The sequence below is a fragment of the Melospiza melodia genome, chromosome 2 (assembly GCF_035770615.1).
Source record: "Melospiza melodia melodia isolate bMelMel2 chromosome 2, bMelMel2.pri, whole genome shotgun sequence".
Classification (NCBI taxonomy): domain Eukaryota; kingdom Metazoa; phylum Chordata; class Aves; order Passeriformes; family Passerellidae; genus Melospiza; species Melospiza melodia.
In genome coordinates this window covers 93,043,933-93,067,677 of record NC_086195.1, presented here as the reverse complement: position 1 = coordinate 93,067,677, position 23,745 = coordinate 93,043,933, and the positions used below count along the sequence as shown (strand labels likewise).

The 23,745-nt window shown below is 40.8% G+C and overlaps 1 protein-coding gene across 1 annotated transcript; it reads right to left on the bottom strand.

The window, feature by feature from the left end:
• Positions 1–775: 775 nt before the first annotated feature.
• OLFM4 (olfactomedin 4) lies at positions 776–23,316 on the bottom strand. Its single transcript, XM_063150335.1, has 6 exons — positions 23,236–23,316; positions 20,933–21,010; positions 17,204–17,356; positions 10,970–11,182; positions 9,910–10,063; positions 776–2,307 (listed from the first exon to the last, which is right to left on the bottom strand). Exons 1-6 carry the CDS (start codon positions 23,314–23,316, stop codon positions 1,514–1,516), a joined length of 1,473 nt encoding a protein of 490 aa, XP_063006405.1. The 3' UTR covers positions 776–1,513.
• Positions 23,317–23,745: the final 429 nt, after the last annotated feature.

Here is a 23,745-nt window from a genome sequence, read left to right as displayed (position 1 = left end):
TCCTGTTTCAAATATTTGGTGCCCAGGTTTCCTGTTTCATCACAGAAATTACCTATTTGTCACACATAACTTTAAATGGCTCTATAGAACAACTGAGATTCTTTGAAACAGTTTTTTATTAAAACAAAAGCAATCATTTGCATACATGTTGATTTTGATTATCAGAGGACACAGACACAGTTGCATATGTAACAGAAGAAAATTAATCACATGAACTGCTTTCTTTGTCATTTCTAAGCTCTGAATTTCAGTGTTTTGGCTTGCTTTCTGATGTGATGAAAATAAGACATTGTTACAGTGCACATATTCAGAAACTATCACACAATAGCCATTTAAGAAAATGAAAACTCTATCATATATTCAACTAGTTTGAAAAGACTTATGTTTTCCACAAGACCTCTTACCTTGCTGTGAGACAGAATTACCCAGGGAACAAATAGGAGCCTAGATTAATGAGGCTCTCAGGAATCTAATAACAGAATGGCAAAAATGTTGAAAAGAGGCACATCAAATAACATGTCTGTTATTCTATGGCAGTGCGTTATACACACCAAGTGCCACTCGTGGCCAATAAAGTCAATGGGAGGATTTGCATAAACTTAGAAGAACATAAAGAAAAGGAAAACAGCGTTCTTTGCACTGCACTGGCTGGAAAATGGAGTATATGGCTAGATTATAGTAAGACCATTTGTAGGGCCAGGTTTAGACACACAAAATTAATAAGGGAAGCAGAATGAGACAGAAGGAACATTGATGAAAACCATACTGCCAGTTTTGCCTCCACAAGCACTCCAATAAGGCAGCCTGGTAGTGTGGCAGCTTGGGAGTGTAAACTGCTTGGAGGCAGCCAGAGTTGGGGGCCAGGGGCCAGTGTCCCACTGCATCAGGGCTATCGAGGGCAGGGAGCCCTGTCCCTTCCACAATGCCTTCCCTTCCTGCGGTAGCCCCTACACAGCAAAGGGCATTTTTACCCTCCCTCCTAAAGCCTTAAGCCAGATACCACTGCTTCCAACTAACAAATGGATTGCTGTCTTCCAACCAAGTCTACTTCCTAATCTATTTTAATCCTTGAATTAATTTCTCTGAGGCCTCATTTCACTCTGATGAAGATCAGTGGAAATTCATTCTGTTTCTGAGTGCCTTGCTTGTGTTACTCTGACAAATGCAAATCAGTGGGTAATTAGCTACTCGGTCACCAGATAGTCTGCACCCAGCTATTTCTGCAAACAAAAAGCACTGAATCTAACCCCCAGAAAATGGACAATTGAAAAGCACTGAGCACCAATAAACACCAAGAAAAACCTAAGAAACTCCATAATGCCAACTGCTGGCAGCAATATTAGTGGTCATAGTGGGCAATTCCTTTAAAGAGTATAAGTACCTGTAAGACACCCCCACATAAAGATCACCAGGCTAGATGAACTCTGAACTGACAGTAGCATTGTCTAAAGGTCCATTGGATCTCTCACACTGGCTGCTGCCAGTTTTGTCATATGTGAATGTCCCTGAGGTACTAAGGCTGAAAAGTCACATCGTATCTTACAAGGTAACTATCACTGTAAACATACAGTTTCTGATCTATGGGGCTGTAATCAATACTCTGGATTGTATCTAACTTTTTATCCATGATGATACTCAATCTGTTTTCTTGGCCAGTACTTGTGTCATACATGTAGAAGATCTCCTCTTTCTTAGTGTTCAACGGCCTTGTGGCGTAAAGAACACCACATACTATGAAAGCATTGGAAACAGATGGCTTGTACTGTCTCGTCTGCCAAGTATTTAGCACATCAAGTGTGGTCTCATTGAGCTTGCTAATCACAATGTTGCCCACGTTATTTTCAGTTGAATATATTACCCATAACCCACTTTCATCCACGGCAAAATCTATGTCCTGCCATGCTACGCCTGCATAAGAGAAACGGTTACCAATAACAGCATTTGGAAGCTCCTTCCTCAAAACCTCAGTGTTTGTGTTTATATTGTGCTTCACCATATATCTGGAACCATAATAATGATAGTACAAATAATTTTTATAAAGGGCAGCACCACTTCCTTCCCCATACGTTACTCTCCTTTCATACGTGTATTTAAACAGCAGCAAATCATCAAAAGAATTATAAATTCTAAAGTATTCTAAGTATCTACCATCGGTGTTCAATGGTGCAACCCAATAGACGTCATTCTCTGGGTTAGAGGGATCATAATCTCTACCCCAGGAACCATATTTGTAGGAAAATCCTCTCCAGTTCAGCTTGGCAACATAAGGCTGGCTAACATTCATCGGTCCACGGTGAACACAGGTACCTGTAAGTAAAGAGGAAAAAAAAGAAAAACAAACAGGTTTTCCAAATGTCGTTACTTGGGAAGAGGTTTTGCAGACCGTAGCCTCTAGACTGTGCTTAGAAGGGAATAGCTTTGTGACAAAGCACACCCCTAAATGCACAGCTTTGCGTGTAAAAGGATCCTTTTGGGCTAAGGTCAGCAACAGGATGGCACCCAGTGTTCCAAGATGACTCAAAAACTCAGAAAAAAAAATTCAGTCCATATAATGACGCTTATTTTAAAGGGGAGGTGGGGAATTAATTCACAGAAAGTAGGTGCTCGCTGTGCTGTTCCATACAAGGGACAGACTTCTGTTTCTACCCATTTGAGGCAACCTGGTGCATTAGGAAATCCCCTGGAAAATACAATTTCAGAAGCATTTTAGGTTATTTTCTACCTCAGTGGAACTGAAAGCATGGGAGTTGGGGGAAAAAAAAGAATGAGGAGCATCTGATTTCTGTGTATTTCACTGTGAAGGGGAAGCGAGGAGCAGAAGCAGCAGTAATTCCAGAGTCACATTTCAGATTAGCATTCTGCTGTCAGAATCACAGCTTTACAACTGTGTGTCACAGCCACATGGTGCCTTCCACCTCAGGCCCTCAAAGAAATGTGCAGACATTAACAACCACAGCCCAGGAAATGCACACTGATATTACTCTGACTTGTCATGTGGGGCAACTCTAAAGAAAATATGACTTCAAGCTGAACCAGACACATATCAATTGCAAAACCATTTTCAGCATCATGGAAAAAATAATATAAATACAAAAAAAAAGTTTCCTTTTACTCATGCTGAATTAGTGACATTCCTGTTTCCTGATAAATTCTCAATATTGTAAGTCACTTGTAGGGAAAAAAACTCCACTCAGAAATGTCCCTGGGCTTCTGATGAGTGTGAAGCTGCCACTGGCAAAAACCAGCATGCACTTTTCCAAGTGTTAACATTAGCTTTTTGTATTACTGCCACAAAAGTGTCCCAGATTTTTCTCTGTAAGGTTATCTTCACCTGAGGTACTGGAGACAGAGATATCAAGTGGCTGGCACCAGCTCACAAGCTTAGTGGTACTCCAATATGACCCAGTTCAACAGGATGTTCAAGCCACTAGACAGCCTTCCTTATTAAAGATGGAGTACTCTATGAATAGACCCAAGTCTCACATGTAAGTTAGTGAATAAATTAATGGCCAGAAATTTTGGTGTTAATAATACCTCCCTCAAAACAGGAACTCTGTGCTCTGACAGCTATGGTGGTGATGAAAGTCAAGACTAACTTTTGAGGTTTTAATACTTGGAGTGGGAACTACGTCATGATTTCTTGCAGCTTCTATGACAAGAATAGGTCATAAACTCAGTCATATGAAGGGATGTCTGGCATACAAATAACCTCTGTTTTAGCACAAAGAATAAAGAGTAAAAACAGAGAAAGATTTTTTCCTTTTGCCCTCAAAGCTGACCATCCCTAAGCATGGCCAGACAATACTTATAGAGATGAATTGGAAATTCCTGAAACCACTGACAGGAAAAGTCTATGAAATATTTTGTTCTCAAAGGCTTTGCAGTCTACCTCACAGAAAGAAGGAAAATTAAAGGCAGACCAATCTGAAGTATTCTACTTGGAATAAGACTGGGAAACAAGATAATTAGCGAAAGAAATGCTCAGTTGCAAAAGCAGAGAAATTTTTTCTAATCCGCTTTGCCGAGGAGAAAGGTACTCTGCCTGTGGGACTAGAAAACCTGTGTCCCAAATGTTAGTAGTGTCCAAACACTGACATTTGTGCCAATGTGTAAAGGTGGTTTGGGCAGTGAAGCTCTGCGTGTCTCCCCCTTGCTCAAAATGTATTATTTCTCTGCTTCTGCTTCATACCACCTTCACTCCTCACAGTTTTGCACTGTCTTATGCTAGTGACTGTGACCTGAGGGACATGTGATTCACCTGCAGCCTTCTCAACATATGTGAGGAAGGCGGGGAGCAGTTTTATATTAAATATAAATCACTGTAATGAGATAAGACCCTACGTCCCCAGGCCATGTTGGCAACTTCCTTGGGGGCAGTAGTGCCCATGGGAGTAGCTCCTCATCACTGAGTCTCCATCTCATCTCTGATAGCAGAGAAGGTGGCACAAATGGTAAACATTCCCATCTCCTCCCCCAAGATACTTGTGTCCTGGGTTTCTTGCAGCTGAAACATGGCATGACCCTGGTTGAATGCTGCTTTCCTTCATGCCACCAAGAATCCATTCGAATCAGCATTCCTGGCTTGGAGCAGATGAGCATTTAAGCATGCACTTAAGTGCTTTACAAAGGATGAGGCCCTGGAGCAGAAACCTCATTTCCAAATATAGCACAAGGCAGGCACTGCTGGATGGCTGGCCAGGCTGGATCTCTGGAAATGGCACATAGCACGTCTAGTAACATGGCCTCAGCACTTGGCACAGCTACCAGCATTTGGAGGTGCTTGCACCTCAGCTCATGCAAGGGAAGAAAGCTAAGGCAGCCAGTGCAAAATGGCTTGCAGCCTGCCAACTTCATAAATCAATTTGAACTGGTTTTTTCTCATATCTCTAATATGTATTGTTACCTCTGGCATGAGGACTTCTTTAAAGCTGGCAACATATTGAATATATTACTGTGCTTAAATCACAATAAACTTATCTCAGAATTAAGTGGTTATTAAATGTTCTAAAACTCTTCATTTGTTTAAAAAAATGTAGCACCAAAGCTTGCAGGTAGTGAAGCACTGCTAAGCTCATCTATATGCGACCTCGAATAATTTTTCATGTCATTAAGCAGAACACAATTCCAGATTTATTTCAATAATTTATATATTGTTTCATAAATAAAAAACAAACGTGTGTTCAGCAGAGAGACCTTTTTTTACAAAAGAAATAATAAATTATTATTTCTTCTTCTTAAAGAGATCTCTCTGCTGAACACTTGTTTGGTTTTTATTTATGAAACAATGAATTATTAAAATAAAGTTAGAAGTGTGTTCCGTTTTAATGACATCAAAAATTGTCTGAGGTTTCTATAGAGTGTATGCTTGATTTTTATTTCCTTGAAAATTCTCCCATAATTATTATTTTTTTTAACAAAAATCCTCTGTGGTAGTTGGGGGTGATCTGTCTTTCACACAGGTTCAGAAGAATTCATTGTTGTTTATTTAATCTAAACTTGCCTCCCTGTCTAGATCTTGTGGGAAAAAATGCACAAAGGAAACAAAGTGTCATGTAATTTTGTAAATATTAGAAGGTACTTGAAATAAATCCATATGCATTATTCAAACTTCCAAGTTTTTAACTCCTTTCTCCATTGTTTTGGGCCACAGATAAATGACGTCCTGGTATTTCTGCCTTCCTTTGTCTCGTGCTTATGTAGCAAACAGAGAAGAGAAGGACTAGCACAGGTACATACACACATGCTTGTCCCCACAAAAAGAACCAGTATCTCAGCTCAATTATACACCAATCCTTCTGATTCATCAGAAAAGAGCTGACACAGAGTTGTCAGGACTGCAGGGAGCCTGACTTGCTTGGCCAACAGGCTGCAGACTGAGCATGAAGCACACGCTGCTGGGTCTCGCTTTGCCCACTTCACTGGGAAGCACTGGCAGAGCACATCAGCTTCTTACTCCAACAATGCAGGAAAACACTCCAGCAGCCTCCTCCCACCAGGCAGCTGTGTCTGATTGCAGAAGAGAAGGGACCACCCTTGGCCTATGCAGACAAAGGTCACAGGACAAGGTGGGACCCACATTGGAAGGAACTCCCACGAGGGGCACAGACACCAGAAGCAGGCTGGTGCTACATTCTCACACAGGCTCCCAAGCACCAGATGTGCACCCTCCCCCCATCAGATCAACCACTGCATCCAGATGTGGGAGCTGTTTCCTAGCTTTACTGGGGCTTGAGATACAAAAGACTGAGCTCTAAAGGAAAGGCTCATCCTGGCTCCTTCTGTCTCACTGACACAGAAAGACACACAAAGACACTCCAGTCTTCCTCCAGTGTCATGGGGGACAGAGGCAGGCTTGCAGCTGCACAAAAGACCTGTGTGGGCAACATCTAATAGGGGATGGGGTTGAGGGAGGGCATCAGCTCCCTCCAATGCCAATGGATAAATGCTTGTGTCTCCAGGGGTAGTTCAGGGAGTTCTGGGGAGGACAACCGGACAGCTCTTTTCAGGTGCCCCTAGGCATATCTCTCTCTTTGTGTATGGATGCATTCACTTCAAAACACAACCCAAATATTCAAAAAAACACAGACAGCTTAGGTCCATAAGAGGTAAAGCATAAGCTAAGAGTGAAACCACTGTAAGACTCCAATAAGATTGCCTAAGTTTCAGCATTAGGCTACTCCAGGCACTCCTCTTGCTGAGACCTACTCACCAGTAGCTTGAAACCCTAATTTCTGAGTGTATAAAATACAGGAATAAAAAAAACAATTATTTTCCTTTCTTTCCATTTTGCCTTTGAATTTCACCTGACTCACTTCTCCCTGCTTCCTCTCTCAGATCATTTCAGCAAGGTGCAACACAGCATCTGCTGAAGAGTCCTCAAAAGACCATCCTGGGGTCTTTTCTGTCTATACCTACCCAATGCTGCCACATGAGATCAGCCCAAAGGGAAACTAATGGATAAATATTTCTTCCCACTGGAGTGGTGGGGAGAGAGATGCCATGAACCACTGCAGACAGAAAAGCCAGTGACACTTATGGGGATGACTACCTAGATATCAGACACTCAGACACACACCTCTTCAGTCAGGGTAAGGCAAATGGAAACCAGTGATTTCTTTCTGCTATGTTATTTGAGAACAGGCCTGCTCACTCGAAGAAATACAGCAGCAAAAGCCTTGGGGTACAGAGTCAGAGGGGCTGCATACTACAGCAGTGTGAAGCAAGAAGCTTTAATTAAACTTGCATTTAGACTCATGATCTTAGACAGCTTAGGGATTAGCCAAGCTCTCTCTAGTTCATGCTGCCAACCCAAAATATGCAGGAGAGAGGATGAAGGGGGGAAGAAAAAGCAATCTGAAAACAGGACAAAGAGTGAGTTTAATACAAACATAATAAATATAATATGAACTAAAATCAGGGCAAGGCCAAGAGGTTTGGCAGGAATTCAAGACATTCAAGCTTGCAGAGAAAACATACTGAAATTGTATTCAAACACACAAATGGGTGCTAGAAAGCTCCAGAGGCTTAGCTGTGAGAGTCTATGCAGCACCTCCAAAATGACCAGGAGATACAGCTTTCTCACATACTTACTCCATCTTCCCAAGAAAAAATATCTTACTGCTTTTAAGTGTTTTCAGGTACAGTCTGCAGGACATGTAGTTGCTCTACAAAGTCCTCTGCACAGATGATAACTGCACCCCATGAGTCACACAAAGTCACAATATGCTAGTCCTCTGTGAATTAGCAGGGATCTGAGCACAACACCTAGGTTCATCTCCCAGCATGAAGAAAACTTGCCAGCATACAACAGTTTCTCTGCCAGTTCTTTCTGCCATCCTCAGAGACCACACTCACCCTAAAGGAGGCCATGTGCTAACACACCCACACACATCCTCCAACCCCTCCCAGGTTCCTACCTCTGGACAGAAAAACTCTCAGGTGACACCAAAGGTTGTCCTCAGCTGATGTCAGTGCTGGTAACTCTCTGGAAGTTGTTACACCAAGCAGGGCTTTTACCTCCTTCATTCTTTTCTGCTACAGGGCAGTGTTGCCTTATGCAAAGGTGCCTGAGCTGTCTGACCAGTCCAGAATGAGGCAATGCTGAAGCAATACCATTTTGGGACCAGATAAAGTCTACCCATCTCCCTGCTGTGCCCTGAGAAATAATGCTGAATAAGTCTATTTCAGTCACAATTCCATGCAGTTCCATTTACGCACCCCAGAGCTACCATCCTGCTCTAGACCATGACTTACCTTTCCCTGCATGGAGCTGCTCTCCAAGCGGTTTCCCCTTTCGTACACAGTGAAAGCTGCTATGCCCCACAGACACAACAACCACCCAGGTGATAAAAGCAGCCCTCTCCTCCATCACTCATGGAAGGAAAAAGTATTCTTGTTGTGGAGCTCAGGACTTTCTCACCAAAACAAAAGCTTGCTGTAGGCTTGAAGAGAAAGAGGTTGTTTCTTTCCACACACCATCACCCTCAATAAATCAGTGAGATGCCCTTCAAGTACTTCTAAAAGATTGTGCAGTTTTTTTCATTGAAATATTTCAAGCCCTTCCTTAAGGAGCAGAGAAAGGCCTTGAGTTGTTTTTTTTTTACTGCAGGTTTTTGTTATGGATTCCTCTCCTGTCTGATTCCCAGACAAGGTGTTACTCACGCATTCTGTCAGAGAAACACAGCAACTGCTTGCATCGCCATGAAGCCCTAAGGAGGGACTGCTCACCCCAAGGGAAGCTTGTATTTCTGCCTCTCACCTTTCAAATGAGATGTTTGAATTAGCTGACCTCAAGGTGATGAGAGCTAAATGCTGGTAGGGCAAATCTGTGCTCCTTAAAAGCAGGACACAGCTCCTCCTTTGCTATAGGCTCCTCTAGCTGATTGTTAACCAGCTTATGGGGAAGAGCAATAATCTTCCCCTGGGTATTGTACACAACACAGCACTTTTGCTCTTACAATACTCTGGCTAAAGGATGCCCCTGCGTATAAAACACTCAAGGGACCAACCCGGTTTTACAAATCCTCCTGTCTGTTAGCAACTGGGATTCTTGACCTGGCGTATCCAATCTAGTGCTCCCTAAATGTTTTGCTCCAGTGTGTCATATCTGACTCTCAAAATCTCTCAGACTATGATTCACTCACAATGTGATTTTTCAAACTGAACACAATGCCCAGACAAAAGTTCTTTCAGTTATAAACTAATTACCACACACCCTGTAACTCAACACCATTATATGAACACTGCTCTCTGAAAGCCATTGATCCAGGCCCCAGAATAAAACCTTTCCTAGTTAAGAAAACTGTAAATTCTTAGTTCCATTGAACTCAGTAATACAGCTCCTCCTTATCTTCCTGAGATCAGAGTTTTCCCCCAGGTCCCTTGACCACCTGTTTTAGAAGGATCTTTTGATTGTCAAGCAAAAGTAATCTTCATGCAAAGCTCTTCTCTGGAGCTTACACATCTACAGCTTTAATACATCAACAGTTGCTCATACATTTTCCAAGCAGCATTAGAGCAATATTGCCATGAACACAGGTCACTTTCATAGGAACTACTGAAATCAAAGCTAATTAGTAAAAAGATGACATTTGCCACAGGTAATTGTTCTGAAAAAAAAAAAAAAGGCAAGAGGGATAGAATAGAGATTCGCTTTTCAAACTATAGGTAAGAAGAAGACTGAAACTCCTTCTAGCTGTAAACAGCTACTGTGTTTGTAAGAATTTGAGTCCTGCCTTCATTTTCCTTTTGTACCATTCATGAAACATTAGGAGCTGTCAGCTCAATTTTTCAAGAGCTAAGGAGTATCCTTACAATTGTATTTAATATTAACAAAGGGAAGTCTCTGCATTTACCGTTCTAACCATGTATTATATTACCTCTTATGTGTTCCCCAACAGAAACGCTTACCTGGTGGGAAATAAGGAGGTGGTGTAGTTCTGGTTGCGTTCTCTTCACACTCTTTCAACCGATTCTGCAGGGACACAATTTGTCGACGAATTGCAAGGACATTGTTTTTGTCCAGTGACTCTAGTTCATTTACCAGTATAGTCAGATTGGTGATCTAGAGGGGGAAAAAAGACAGCAAGTTTAATGCCAGTGTTATTTTACAGATATTTGCAGGCAGGGCTGACCACAGAAGACGCTACAGAAAATGGTTCTAAGAAATAGGCCTCATGCTCATAGCCTCATCTTGACATTTCCAGCAGAGCACATAGCCACAAGGATAAGCTTTAAGTTGTGTAACAGTGTGCAAAAATAGTGTTATTTTAGTCATAGTGTAAAACTACGCAGTGAGTCTTGGGCGCGTAGCTGTTAAACATAAAAAGTACTTATTCCAGCCTTACAAAGGTATCTGCAAATTTTATTTGCAAGGATAAATAGTTTTCTTAATCACCTGCTTGATGATACAGAGGACATTGGAGCAAATGAGATTTCACTTTCCATCTTAAGTAATCATTCTCTCTAGGTGAGTGATTAACTACAGTTTTGAAAATGTGATTTATAGTCTGCTAGGAAGGTGATAGTCTTTCCCACTTCTTGATTTCTTATTGATTGAGCCACTGCCTTAGCAACCAGAAGCTAATTTTTTAATTATCTAAATTAAAGTGCAGAGGGTTTCAAGCATGGGGGTCTGAAAATTAATATTTATTATAATAATTTAATCAGCTTGTGCATTTAACACTATGCAAAACTTTTAATTTTCAGGCAGATATTTGGCAAAACCAGAATGGACTCCATTTGCTTTGGGATTGCTTTACTTTTCTGTGCTCTATACCAAGGAATAAGATGTTAATACATTTAAGGTCAAGTTTTCTTTTAATTTATGCTGATGAAATGCTAAAATAATTCCACTAGCTGCAGTAGAGACAGACTGCATTTCTGAGTAGAGACTCAACTAAACACTAAAGAGAGAATGGACTATCTGTGTACTTCAACCCTCTGTGGCTAATCAAAACCTTGGCAATACCTCCAAATATATTTGCTCAACGATGGCATTGCTTCCAACAAGGCTGGGTTTCAGCTGAGTGACCAGCTTCTCCAGGTCACTGATTTCCACTTTCAGTAACTGGAAGTCCAGCTCCGTGTAAGATACACTGCCCATCTCCACTTGCTGCACTCTGATGGTTAAATTGAGGATTTGCTGCTGATACAGTTCAATTCTTTTTGAGTACTCCCTAACCTGAAAGAAAGAAAAAAAAAAAAAGAGATACATATTCATGTTAGCAAACAAGACAAGGCTAGCTGACACCCTTATTGTATTTCTGAGAAATAGATATATAAAATAGATATATTTCTGAGTACCCTATGCATATCTTCCACATACTTGTCATATATATTATTCACATAAACTGCATAAATGTAATTCTCATCACATACATTAAAAAATATAAAATTTAACCCACATTTATTGTCAGCAGACTCAAAAGATCCCCTCAGAAATGCCTGGGGATAACTGAAGGCAAAATTTTACTCACAGTCTTCCATTTTTTTAATTCATTGCCAATATTGTCTCTGTGAGCTAATTTTATCCTCAGTATGCCAAGAACTTACATTGGTGAAAATTTTATTAGGAAATCCACAGTGTATTATCTCTCAAAAGCAACCAGAGAAGGCTGCAAAATGCAATAAAGGATCCCCAAGTTTTTCAACTTCATTTCCTATTAACTCTGAATCCAAATAGGACTTTACCCTGTGTACATTTGAATTGTGTCAAACATTGGCAGAACTGATTTGATGCTTTTCTTTGGGCAGGGAGGAAACATTTAAACACAGTGTTAAAAATCAAATCTGGTTTAAATGAAAGTGTTAAATTTATGGCAGGCGTTAGCTGGAGTAATTTATATAGCAGCCTTTTCAGTCTTTGAAGCATTAAATAGTTGTCCAGATAAATATATTTTCACACATATATCTGCTGAGATAAAGGTCACAGCACAAGTATTGTGAAGCAGAATGTTAAGAATATTATATGGATTTGGGACTTCCCTTAGAAATGTTAGTTCCTTGAAATTTAACGCTTTGGTAAAGGCACATAATTTCTCTCCCATATGCTTCATATATCATTATATCACAAAGATAAGTAGGAATAAATGTAAATAGCTTGTTGCACTAGTAACTTCATATTTATACCCTCAGATGGTATTTGTGCCTCTATCTACAGCACTGTAATTTCCATTACTATTATTTCTTCAGCTGAAAGACTTACCCTACATCTTCGCATGCATTCTTGCATTATCTTAACATTAAAATAAAGTCAACACTTCTTTCCCATTGTCTGAAATCCTGCCATGGTGTGAAGACAACACACTCCCTGTTTTTCTGCTCTGGCAGTAGCCCTTGAGACATGGACCCAGGAAAAAAAACACATTTCTCAAATAATTCCTTTCAATCCTGCTTGAATCCCTTGGGTACCAAAGAGGAGGTATGGGAGCTCATGGCATGGAAATGTATAAGTTTTATAGTGATGTGGATTAAGGAGGAGAAGCATAAGAGTAAATCCTCTGTTCAGAAGTATAATTATCAATAATGTCACAACTACACCATTAATCTTAAGCCACTACAAAAACCCTGCATGGACATACATAGTATACACCAAAACCAGCATGCTCAGTTCCATGTATTTAAATCTGAGTTTGAAACAGATCTTCTGTTCTAAATGCATGCAGCCAGGCTTCAAGCTGCTCAAAACTGTCGAGTTTCCACAAGCTGTAGCAGAAGCACCCTGGCTCACAGCACTGGATGCTCTACATCTCCCAGATCAAGCCAGGATAACTTCAAGTCATTGATTTAGGAATCAAAACTTATATAATTCAAGTTACACAATTAAGAATCAAAAAATAACAGCCTGAAAGAGCTAGACCTAGTTCCTTGTTACTGGCTAGCAACAGTGATAGCTGGGATCCCTTGCCATAGCTGCCACCATCATCTGGTAGGGAATAGCAAGAAGAACCAATCCTTTTGGAAAAGTCAGCAGTTCTTGGACCTCACACTTTCAATGATCACAAAAATGAATTTGGTGTTGAAATGATCACAAAAATGAGTTTGGTGTTGAAAGACAACCTGTAAAAAATCATTTGGAAAAATTATTCAAAGGTGAATGTTTAGACTGTGGGTCTAGGGTTTGCTCAACAACAAAAACAACAACAACAAATGTTAGGATATTATTCCAGCCTGAGAAGTATGAAGCAAATCCATTTTTGAGCAAAATTGCACTGCTGTGTGAAGCTATGTCTATCACAGAGGTATCTGGAAATCTGTCCAGGTATTAATAACCTTTCTCACAGTAATACTGGAAATAATTAATGAACTTTCTCACAGTAATACTGGTAATAATAATGCAATACAGATCAAATCTACAAACCACTGAAACAGGCTGCTGGAATTAATGATGGCTACTCATTAGTGAGCAACCTGTGAATTTGAAATTTTCTCCAGGGTTTTCAGAGCCTGGACAAAATGCTGAGGGCTGGAACAAGGCATACATAGTTATTTCAGCCCTGACTGCAGAATGCAGACCTCAAGTTCTCCTCCCATATTAGAGGATTTTCACTCAGTCAACCATCTAGGTCATTTAAGGACACGTCAACAGCATCCAGCAGAGTATAGCTGAGCCTGAACCAGCACCATCGCTCTGCAGTGCTCTGCACAGCCACACCAGCGTCACAGAGAGCTTAAGCTAATAGCTCCCCTGGCGAATTATAGGACAAATAAAATTTTCTCAGCAGTGCTGCACTAACAGGTCTACACTGCTTCTGCAGATAAATCCAGCACATATGTTAAACACTGCAATGCTCTGTGTGGAGATTCCTGCCTGCTCAGATCTGGTTTAGGAGTTTCTGCGGGTTAGAAATATCAGTTGAAAAAAGAACACAATATTGCTCTGTTGATTGGCAGATAGATTTAAGCAGCTTGTAATCCCTGCTCTTCTACTGCACCTACCTGCTAGAGACTGCCTGTAGTGTCTTGACAGGCTGGCACAGAATTTCTGTGCATATCCTATTTTTAGGGATACAGATCAATAACTAGTAGTGATTGCTGCTGCATTTGTCATAAAAGCCTCAAGTAGGGTATGATGAGTGCATAGGGCCTTGATTAGCCCCTTATGGGAAGAAAATTGAACCATGTGAGGAACACGTAAGGGGGAAAATCCTCAGTTTCAGTTTTTCCTCATTCCAAGCATTGTCACTTTCGTTTAATGAAAAGGGCAGGAAAAATCTGCAATGCTCATTTAGTGTGTCATTTACCTGCAACTGGTATTTATCAAAACAGGTTTTGCAGCATGCAAGCAGACACTTCCCCAGCACACATTTGGAGAGTACAGAAGGGGGAACAAAGGTGCAAGATGAAGATGTAAAAGAAAAAATGTGAGAGGAATGAGGGAAAATAAGAAAGAAATTACAAACCCAGCAACTTTCTAAAATCATTCAGCCCAGGACACTCGCTTAGAGCAGGTTTGACCTCTACAGATCCATAAGGAGCAAGGCTGGCAGTCTGCCTTCTGAGATGGAGAAGAATTCCATTGCAGGTCCTGTTTTGAAAAGCAGGGAGTTTTGCCCCTGTTTCTGTTAAGTCAGAATGTTGTGGCCATTGTGAACCATGTTCTGAGGCACATTCTCTCCTTGTGATCGTGTACTGACCCACCCCTGTTACAGAATTGTCCTCTCCCCCTTCCTATTGAGAGGAACAGCCAATTCCCACTTTGCTTTAAAAGGTTAATTTTCTTCTGTAATCATAATTATGCTGGCAAAGGTTGATGCGACAGAGGAAAAATTAGTCTGGTATTTTCAGCCTACAGTTTGTACTCACTTGGCACATGAGAGCATCTCTTTATCTGCAAGCTTCCTTGCCTGCTGATTCTATAAAAGGACCCCCTTGCTTTTTGAATTAGCCAACAATCAGGCAAAAGGTTAATGATTCAATCAGGTTGTTTATCTGGGACTTTTAGCACATGGAAAGCATCCTTAAAAGGGTCCAATCCTGCACCTCCAATCCCAGAAAAGTTCCCATGAGTTTCAGAGGGCATTTTAGCAGAGCAACAAAAGCATGGATTCTCAGAGCCAAAAAAGGAAGAATTCAGTAGAAACTCCCACTTCTGTAGTGAGCTGGGTTATGTCTGAATGCAATTCCTTAGGGATTTGCTCAGGATCATTTCTAATAATGATCAATATTGAAAGTTTGGGTTTCCTCCATTTCATTATTTCCTGGTCTCTATAAGTATAATCATGACTGAATTAAGATACAGGATTGCATAAGAATCATTTTTATACAATTTGAGAGGTAAAGAATTTTTGAGCATGGAGATTTATGCATGACGGGATCTCAGAATACTTAAGTTCAGATATCAATAAGGCAATGCTCAAAAACTCTCTTCTTTCTATAAAAGAATAGAACATTATAACTGAGAAATCTTACACACATCAATTTACACCAAAATTCAATTTCTGACATAAAGTGTCTCTGTGCCCATATCAAACCAAAGTATATGTCACACTTCAACTAGATGCATTGTAACACTGCTTGGCTGATTGGTCTCGACAGGATGAAATTCAGTGAAGCCTGAGTTAGGTCAGGAATTTTCACTGTCTGCAGCAAGAATTGCAAGTCAAGGTCAGTGTCTACACTGCAGTACACTGCTGGGCATGGAGGGGTGACAACAGCCACAGCAGCTGACACCAGCTGGAAACCTAGACATTAAAGTCTAGGGTGGGGCTGAGTGCTTGCCCTGAATTTGGAGATGAGTTCCAGGTACAAATCTGGACACCTTATTTTAGGTATCTATAGCAGTAACTTGTGTTTTTATATGAGCAAGATGTCTGAATTCATTGGAGAGCTGAGGTTGTTCACACAGAGAGGTCAAGCAGCACTTGAGGTGCTCTCATATCTGCCTGGCACTAGCCTAAAGGGAACATGCACCATTCTGAGTAAAATACCAGTAAGAGATAGGTTACAACAGCACAAGAGACTGGGAAAGGTGGTACACAACCACCTCAAAGAATCATGCCAATGATTCTTTAGCTAGGAATCATGTCCCTCATCCTATTCCCCAGCACAATTACTTTCAAATGCTTGCACTGACCACAGTGAGAACAGTATGGGGGCCTGAAATCTCAGGGGTTTTCATGGCTCATTAACCCTGAGCTGCACTTCCATGCTTCAAGGGATCAGGTAACTCCTGCGCTTGGAGGCAGCAGGACTTATGTCAGTTTGTCCTTCATATGCCTGCTGACAGCTGAATGTGTTTCACTGTTAGCTCCAGCTCTTTCAAAACAAACTATTTGAACTGAAAGATCTTACCACAGAATCCTACGCCTGTTGTTGTGGGTTTTATGCACAACTTCTTATCTGTTCTTGATTATGCCAGAGAAGGGTTATGAATATTTATGATTAGAATTTATAATTTAATGCTTTGCCTTTTCTGCTGATTAATTCAAGGACACTTCGTTTCTTAAGATGCTTGGTTTCCAAAGAAAACACTTTCTGCTGGACACCCAATCTGAATCCTGAATATTCATCTACCATAAAAAGTCAAAAGCAGACTCCTGTCTTCACAGGCAGCTTCACCCAGTGCACTTCAGCATGTGTAGGTTTGCCCGAGTTCCTCAAAAAATGGATCTCAATTCATGCAGCAAGCAACCAAACAGTGTTTGTCTTCAACAGAAATGCATAATTCAGCAGTCTCACTGCCACAGCATCAGATGTTGAAAAGAATGATTTTTTAAATTTTTTTTATTTTTCCCTGTGAGAGAAGAAGCAGTGAAGGGGCAATTATTCACCTACTTCTTCACTCTGGACTGCGATGACCTTTCTCCTCTTTCCCTTCACTGCCTTCTCACAATCTGGCTGGCTTGATACAAATAATAACACATGAAAGAGCAGGAGGCTTGGCTTCCTATAGCATCGTGTAGCAATCACAAACTAATAGAACTGAGCCAAAAGAGGAAAACATAACCATTCTTCCAAAACATACCATATGCCTCTAGCTGAAAAGGCCTAGAAAAGAGACCTGAGAATATTCAAATGTATGACATGTTACAATGTCAAAGATTAGAGATTTAGTCACCTTTCTCCTTGTTCTTACGGAGCTCTCTTTCCCACTCTTTTAAAGACACACCACAGAAAAATGCTCACTGCTGTACTTTTTGTGTAGGCAGCCATTCTTAAGAAAAGATGCAAATGTTATTTTTAAGACAAAAGAACACCTTACTTTAGAAAGCTCTGCCTCAAACTTCTCCGAGAGCGTTGTGGCTATAATTTCCAGTTGCTCAGCCTTCTGCACTGGAAAGGTGGTATCTGGCAAGTACACAGAGCACTGACAAGTTCCCTCATCATTCACAGAGCCGGACACGTTGGCAAAGAGCTGCAAAAACAAAAACAAATCGGTAAGAAAAAATGTGTTAATACTCTTCTCTAGAATCAGTACATATTAATGTCTAGCAATAATATGAGTTGTGTCAATCATGAGATCAACAATTTCTTTATTAGTCATCTTTCACCTTTTTCTTCCAAGGAACTCAAAATATCCAGCAATTTTTATTACTCATCCTTACAAATCTCTCTAAAAATAGTTAAATATTGCTTTAAAGATTTTACCATTGGAAAAATGGAGACATATAATAGTCCTTACTTTCCCAATCTTATGAACAATGTTCCTAAGATAATGAAATAACTTTTCCAGCATATAGAAAAGCAGGCAACAGTAGGAAAATAATAATGTAGTAAGTTAGGTCATACAGCTACTATTCTGTTCATATAAATTGGACGAATCATTTAGTCATTTACATCCATAGAGAAGAAAGCACTGAAATAGAACTTGTAACCGGGAATGTTAAAAAAAAAAAAAAATCATTCATTTGAAGATTTGCAGCCAGTCACAGCAAACAGACACATGCATTTAATTATACACCACTGAAAGGTGATGAATTAAATATGCAGGTTTGGCCTAGGGTAGAGATTTTTATTTTTCTACAAAATATTGCTCATAACACCCACACATCACAGCTCGCCCATCCATCCTCGTGGATAGTTGGCAAAGCTCCTGCCCATGAATTGCCTTGTCCCAGTTGTCTGCATGCTCACAGCATCATCACCAAGCAATGTGCATGAGGGACAGAAAGGTCAGGGCTGGCACCTCCTGATCTTGCCATAATTTGCAGCCAAGACACACTGTAGTCTATAAACACCAGGCTGAATACTGAGTGTGCTCAGAACAGTTCTTTTTGTTTGTACACAAAATGTTTCCAATTCATAAACCTATCACGAATTTATTAATAAAGATATTTGATGTTACTTTAAAATACTCTGGCACACACTTCAATGCAGCTGCATATTTTAAAGCTACAGACTTGCTCTTTAAAAACACTTCTTTCTATAATCTCTTCTGCCTTGCAGAAATCCCAGTGTTATTCATGTGTCTTCTCTTTTTCTTTCCCTCTTAAAAATGAAAAAGCAAACAACAAAACGATGTCCTGAGAGCTGACATTTCAACACTTCTTCCCTTGCTTTTTCACAGTTGCTTTCAACTAATGCTTTCACTGAAAAAACAGCCCAGGACACACACTGATGACCAGCACCAAAGTTGTCTTGATCTGCGAGCCCAAAACGAGACGAGCAGCAAGCAGGAATGCTCCCAGTTCACACTTCTGGCAACCTCTTTGCTGCAGCTACACAACATGCATCTCATTTTGAAAGAAAGCATAGAAAGACATTTTATCTGTGTTATTCAAGCACCATGGGTCTTAAAACTTCACTCCAACTGCTGAAGACATTTAACATGAAAGGAAGCAGAGAAGTATCTCATGGCATTCCAGAATGTCCCAGCACATAACTTGCATTGATTTCTCTGCCGGCAGGTTAACAAAGCACTTCTGAAAATCCCACTGAGAACACATTATGTCTAAGTTTCCACATATTTTTGAAGATATGGCTACCAGTATGTAAATTACTATGAAAAATTAGTTCCTATGTCACTTAGTCCTCAGTGATTCCTCAGTGCCTTGGCATGGTTGGGATGGCAGGCAGGTTGCTCAGCAATAAAAAAGGAACAGATAGGAAAGACCAAAAGAAGAAATAAATGTGGCTTAGTGACTATATGGGAGCTTCTTCAAGACTGTTGCATATTAGCATGCTAATTTTTGTGTGGAAGGTATTGTGTAACACAAATATGAGTACATGTCTACAAGAGAGAGTTTGCTATACATTATGTAGCAATAGTGTGTGGTGTACCTTTGTATGCATTATACATCCTGCTGTAAACTACAGTCTCAACTGTATTATACCAATCAGTTTTCTAGACTTAGCCTGCCTATTTCATGATCTAAAAAAATCATTCATAAATGTATTCAGATATATCCAAAAAAACCCCTTGAACTCGTGCTTTTAACCTCCCTGTGAAAAACAATCATTATATTTTAACATTTGAGTTAGGAGGGGGCTTTGAGTTGAAGGCAGAGCTTCACTGCAGTAAGTGCCACTTATATTGAAGCCAACAGTTTCCCCCAAAGAGTGGAAACAGCCTGGGCAGACAGAACTGCTTCCCTTCTTCCACTGACATTACAAACATTAGGATCATGATGTTGACATGACCAAGAAGCATTGTTTAGTTAAAAGCCCCTTGGGTCAATAAGTGCTTCAATCAAAATATAATACCAGCCAAATGACAAGCATGTAACAAAAATTTCTTTCGTCATCCTGTAGAAAAATACATGAGATAGACTGCTACTTTTGATGGAGTTGTACGGTTTTTAAAGTTTAATAATTTATACAGAACGCTCAAAAGAGAGCAAACTGTCCTAGCCTACAGCAAGGACTTGACAGCAACATTTCACTCTGCAAAATTGTTACATATACGCATTTGAAGCAATGAGAAATGCTCCTTCTCCACATCCCTTCAAATTAAGAAAGGGAGTAGGAGCGAGCAGTTACTGAAAATCAGGAAATCTGTAACTGTAGCCTAGTGATATGTGCAGCTCGAAATCAGCTATTTGCTCATCCCAAGACAAAGAATGGGATCCACAGAAAGAACATAGCAGGGCCACAGCAGGGACAGGAGCCACTTCAGCTGGGCAAGGAAATGGATAAAGTTTGGTTCCTGCTAACCAGACTCGGAAAGAGAGCCCTGACTCCATTTAACTTTTTAAGTGCTCTACTGGAGCCAGAGACTCAACTCTGTCTCAAAAGAGGTCCCTCCACACACCCCAAATGCCACACTGGGCTTGCCTGGACATAAAAAGATCTGCTGTGAAGCTGAATGTGTGCTTTAGACAAACTCTCCTTTTGACAACAATCTGCAGGACCATAGAGAGCAATTGTGACCCACTGAATCTGCTCCACAGTGAACATGTTATTGAACAGTCACTGATAGAATGAGAGAAAGAAACTGAATTCTGAAATCTGCAGACCATGAACTTAAGCACTGTACCAGAAGGCACAGAAATAAGATTCAGGTCCTTCTATCATCAAATAGCTAATAATATTTTAACTAGGTAAAACAGGGAGAATCAAGATTTTCTCACTCCCAGCAACCACAAGTGGGCACCCCTCAGAAGATACTTTCAAGGTTCTGTTCTGGTTTATGAGAGAAGACTTCCTTGGGGAGACTGCAATCACCAAACTGTTTGCCACATTGGCATTAAATCCCCAGGGCCCCATCTGTTTCAGGTCTGTGGTTCAGTTCAGTAGTTACAAGGTTAATGCCAAAGTTTTGGATCTGACTTAAGGCATTGAATGACATGGTAACAGCAGGGATAATTTTGGAGATTCACCACTTCCTTAAGTACTGGATACACAACACAAAAATGCTTCTTCCAGGCAGCACAACTGGTTTGCCTGTGTCAGAGTTAAATCACTTAGCAACTGTGTAGCATTAAAAAAAAAGTACCTAAGTTCCTAAATTCTGTCTTTTCTGGGCTATATTGAAGAATAGTAACGGTTATACCTTTGGGGAAGGGAGCAATTTGCCATTCGTATTCCCAGGCTGAGTCAGATATGGAAGCATCGTACTGAGATGACCAGTCTGAAAAGCAAAGGAAAGGTTGTTTTAGTGTGATTTTCTGCATATGGCACCATCCCTTCCCCACCAGATAGCCCCCATCCTGCAGCTCCAAAGCACTTTGGTTTTATTATGGGAGCTATCCTGAGCAACTGTAACATTTCTGATTTGCTGCTGAGGCGACAGTTTCCCTGGGCACGGTGTCACTTCACAGACACCTCTTCCCGAGGAAAGGCTCTGTGTGACCAGAGCAAGGCAGGGGACACTCAGCCTGTCCAGGAGGTGTGAGCTGAGGATGTGAAGGGCAGCTGTGGCAGATTGCATGGCAGTCTAAAAGGACAGTGCCATGCCCCTCCGCCCTAAATCCAGAGAATGCTGTCCTCCCAGCAGGAATGTCCCCTCCTCACCACCCAGCTCATGCCCCAGCCTCTAAGCAGAGGACTCACTGCCCCTTTCACACCAAGCTGTCAGGCTGTGAGCTGTGATGGCTGAGAAGCATGTTCCACTCTGCTACTAGCACCATGGAGGTGACAGCATCCCACTGTGGAGAGAGAGCACCGGGAGAAGACACCACACTGCCAAGGATACAGCCAGATCCACCCTGGGAGCTTTATAAGCAATAAGAATATACACATTCCCTTTAACTTCCATCTGTGGCTAATGCCTGCCTTCCTGCCACGGCAAGGACAGCAGCTGTCACCCTGGCATCGTACTGGGCGTTACCACGGCCCCACACAGTGTGAGGAGCACGGTGCATTGCTGTGATGCAGCACACTGTCACCCGTAATGGGATCTCACCAAAACCTGTGCCAAAATGGGAACTGGAGCAAGACACCCTCAATGTCAAATGGTGTAACAGAAGGAGCATCAAATGGGCTTCCCCTGCAACAGGACACTCGCTGCTGGATGTTTCTGCATTTCCAAAATCCCAGCTGGAACCCTGCTCCTGAGCCAGGGGATGGTGGGATATCCAAATGGCTGGCAAAGGGCAGCTCTATTAAGCAGTGTAAACAAGCTTTGTGGGACAATTTGTCAAATAAACCCTCTTGAACAGGTACTTACATGCTCATACAATTACACTGAGCATGATGGGCAGCTGGTAGCAATTAACAGTGTTAGGGCAGAGAGCATCCCAAATTGTGCAAATTACACAAACTCAGGACTACCTTAAAGCTAAGCAGACTAAGGAGGACTTTTTCCCTTTCTCCCCTATTAACTTTCTATCTTCAGCTTATCAACATATATTTACACCTCCATCTTGAATTTTGCAGCTTTTCATTCCTTGAGCAGATAAAAGCACCTTCCCAGGAGGTGCTAACTTCACTGCCTGCATCCACAACACTCCCAAACTTTAAAAAAAATGTAACTAGGGGCACACAGGAATTTTCTGGTTGGTGAATAAACCAGATAAATTAGAAAGAATTATCAGGAGCCAAAATGGGTTTTTTTCCCAAATTTCTAAATAATAAATACCAAAAAGGCAGTAATTTTTGATCAAACAAAACCAAAATGCTTTGCTTCATTTGAAAAATTTCTTAAGATATTCACAAACTCTTTTCTTGAAAAACTGAAGCCCCATTTTGAATTTGAAAAAAAAAAAAAAAGGACAGTACAAAATCAAAACTCTCTTTCATAAATATAATTTTTTGCTTTTAAAAAACCATTTTTCAAAGTTTTCTCCTTCCCCCCTGAATTTGATGCAGCTTTTGGTTGGAGATTATTGTGGGGTTTTTTTCTGATTGATTTGGTCTCCTTTGAATTTCTCTCTTGCCCATCCAGATACAGTTTTTTAGGGAAGAGGGAGAGCATCCAACAATAACCAAATAATATGGCTTTCATGTGCCTGGTCACAGAGTATGACAGCAATCATGCAACTGGGAAAGCTCCCACCTCCCCGTTCCTTCCACATCAAAGATGAGGATCTGTTCCTGCTATAACCCCTTGCTAATTAATTAGAAGCTACACAGAGCATTTAATATCCACTCAGATCCTCACTGGGAGTTGCACTCATCTAACCAAAGGCAGAATTTGACTCTGACTTTAAACCTGTACCTCACTTTTACATTTATTACCCAGTCCCTATACATTAGCTGGGGGGAGGATAGAGGAATACTTTAAACTTTCTCTATTCAGAGACCTCAACATTTGTAAAATAATTTTCCAGAAACCTTAAAATAATTTTCATCAATCTAAACTAGGTGAGAAGACAAGAAGGCACCATAGTTCAGGTTATGAGACCCCTGTCTTACCACTCCTGTTGCTGCTGTCGTCTCAGCCAGAGCACTCGCGCCCTGCATGAGGAAAAGCACAGCCACCAGTGTGTGCTTCATCTTCCCAGCCTGCAGATATGACAGCAAAGGGAGAAAGGGTGCCTTTTATAGTACAATCTGGGGATTTCCCCAACCAAACCTTAAGGAACTTGTACAATATTTTTACAGGTTTTGGATAAATGATGTCATAAGCTCATATAATAACCAAATTACTAACGTACAAAGAACATCAGTTACCATCATAAATTAACTCTATCCAATTTTCTAACAGGAAATCTTTTCCATGGGGTACAGTATCTGATCTTAATCTTGATTCTATAGAACATCAGGTGCTTATTTGCTATGAGAGGTAAACAGACATTCCCCTTACAGTGACTCAGTCATAAAAATCCTTGTAGATTATTTGAAGATTCCTTCAAAGTTGTGCAGACAATACACATCATTGTGGTATTACTTCTTACATGTACAGAAAAGAGCAGGTCAGGCTAG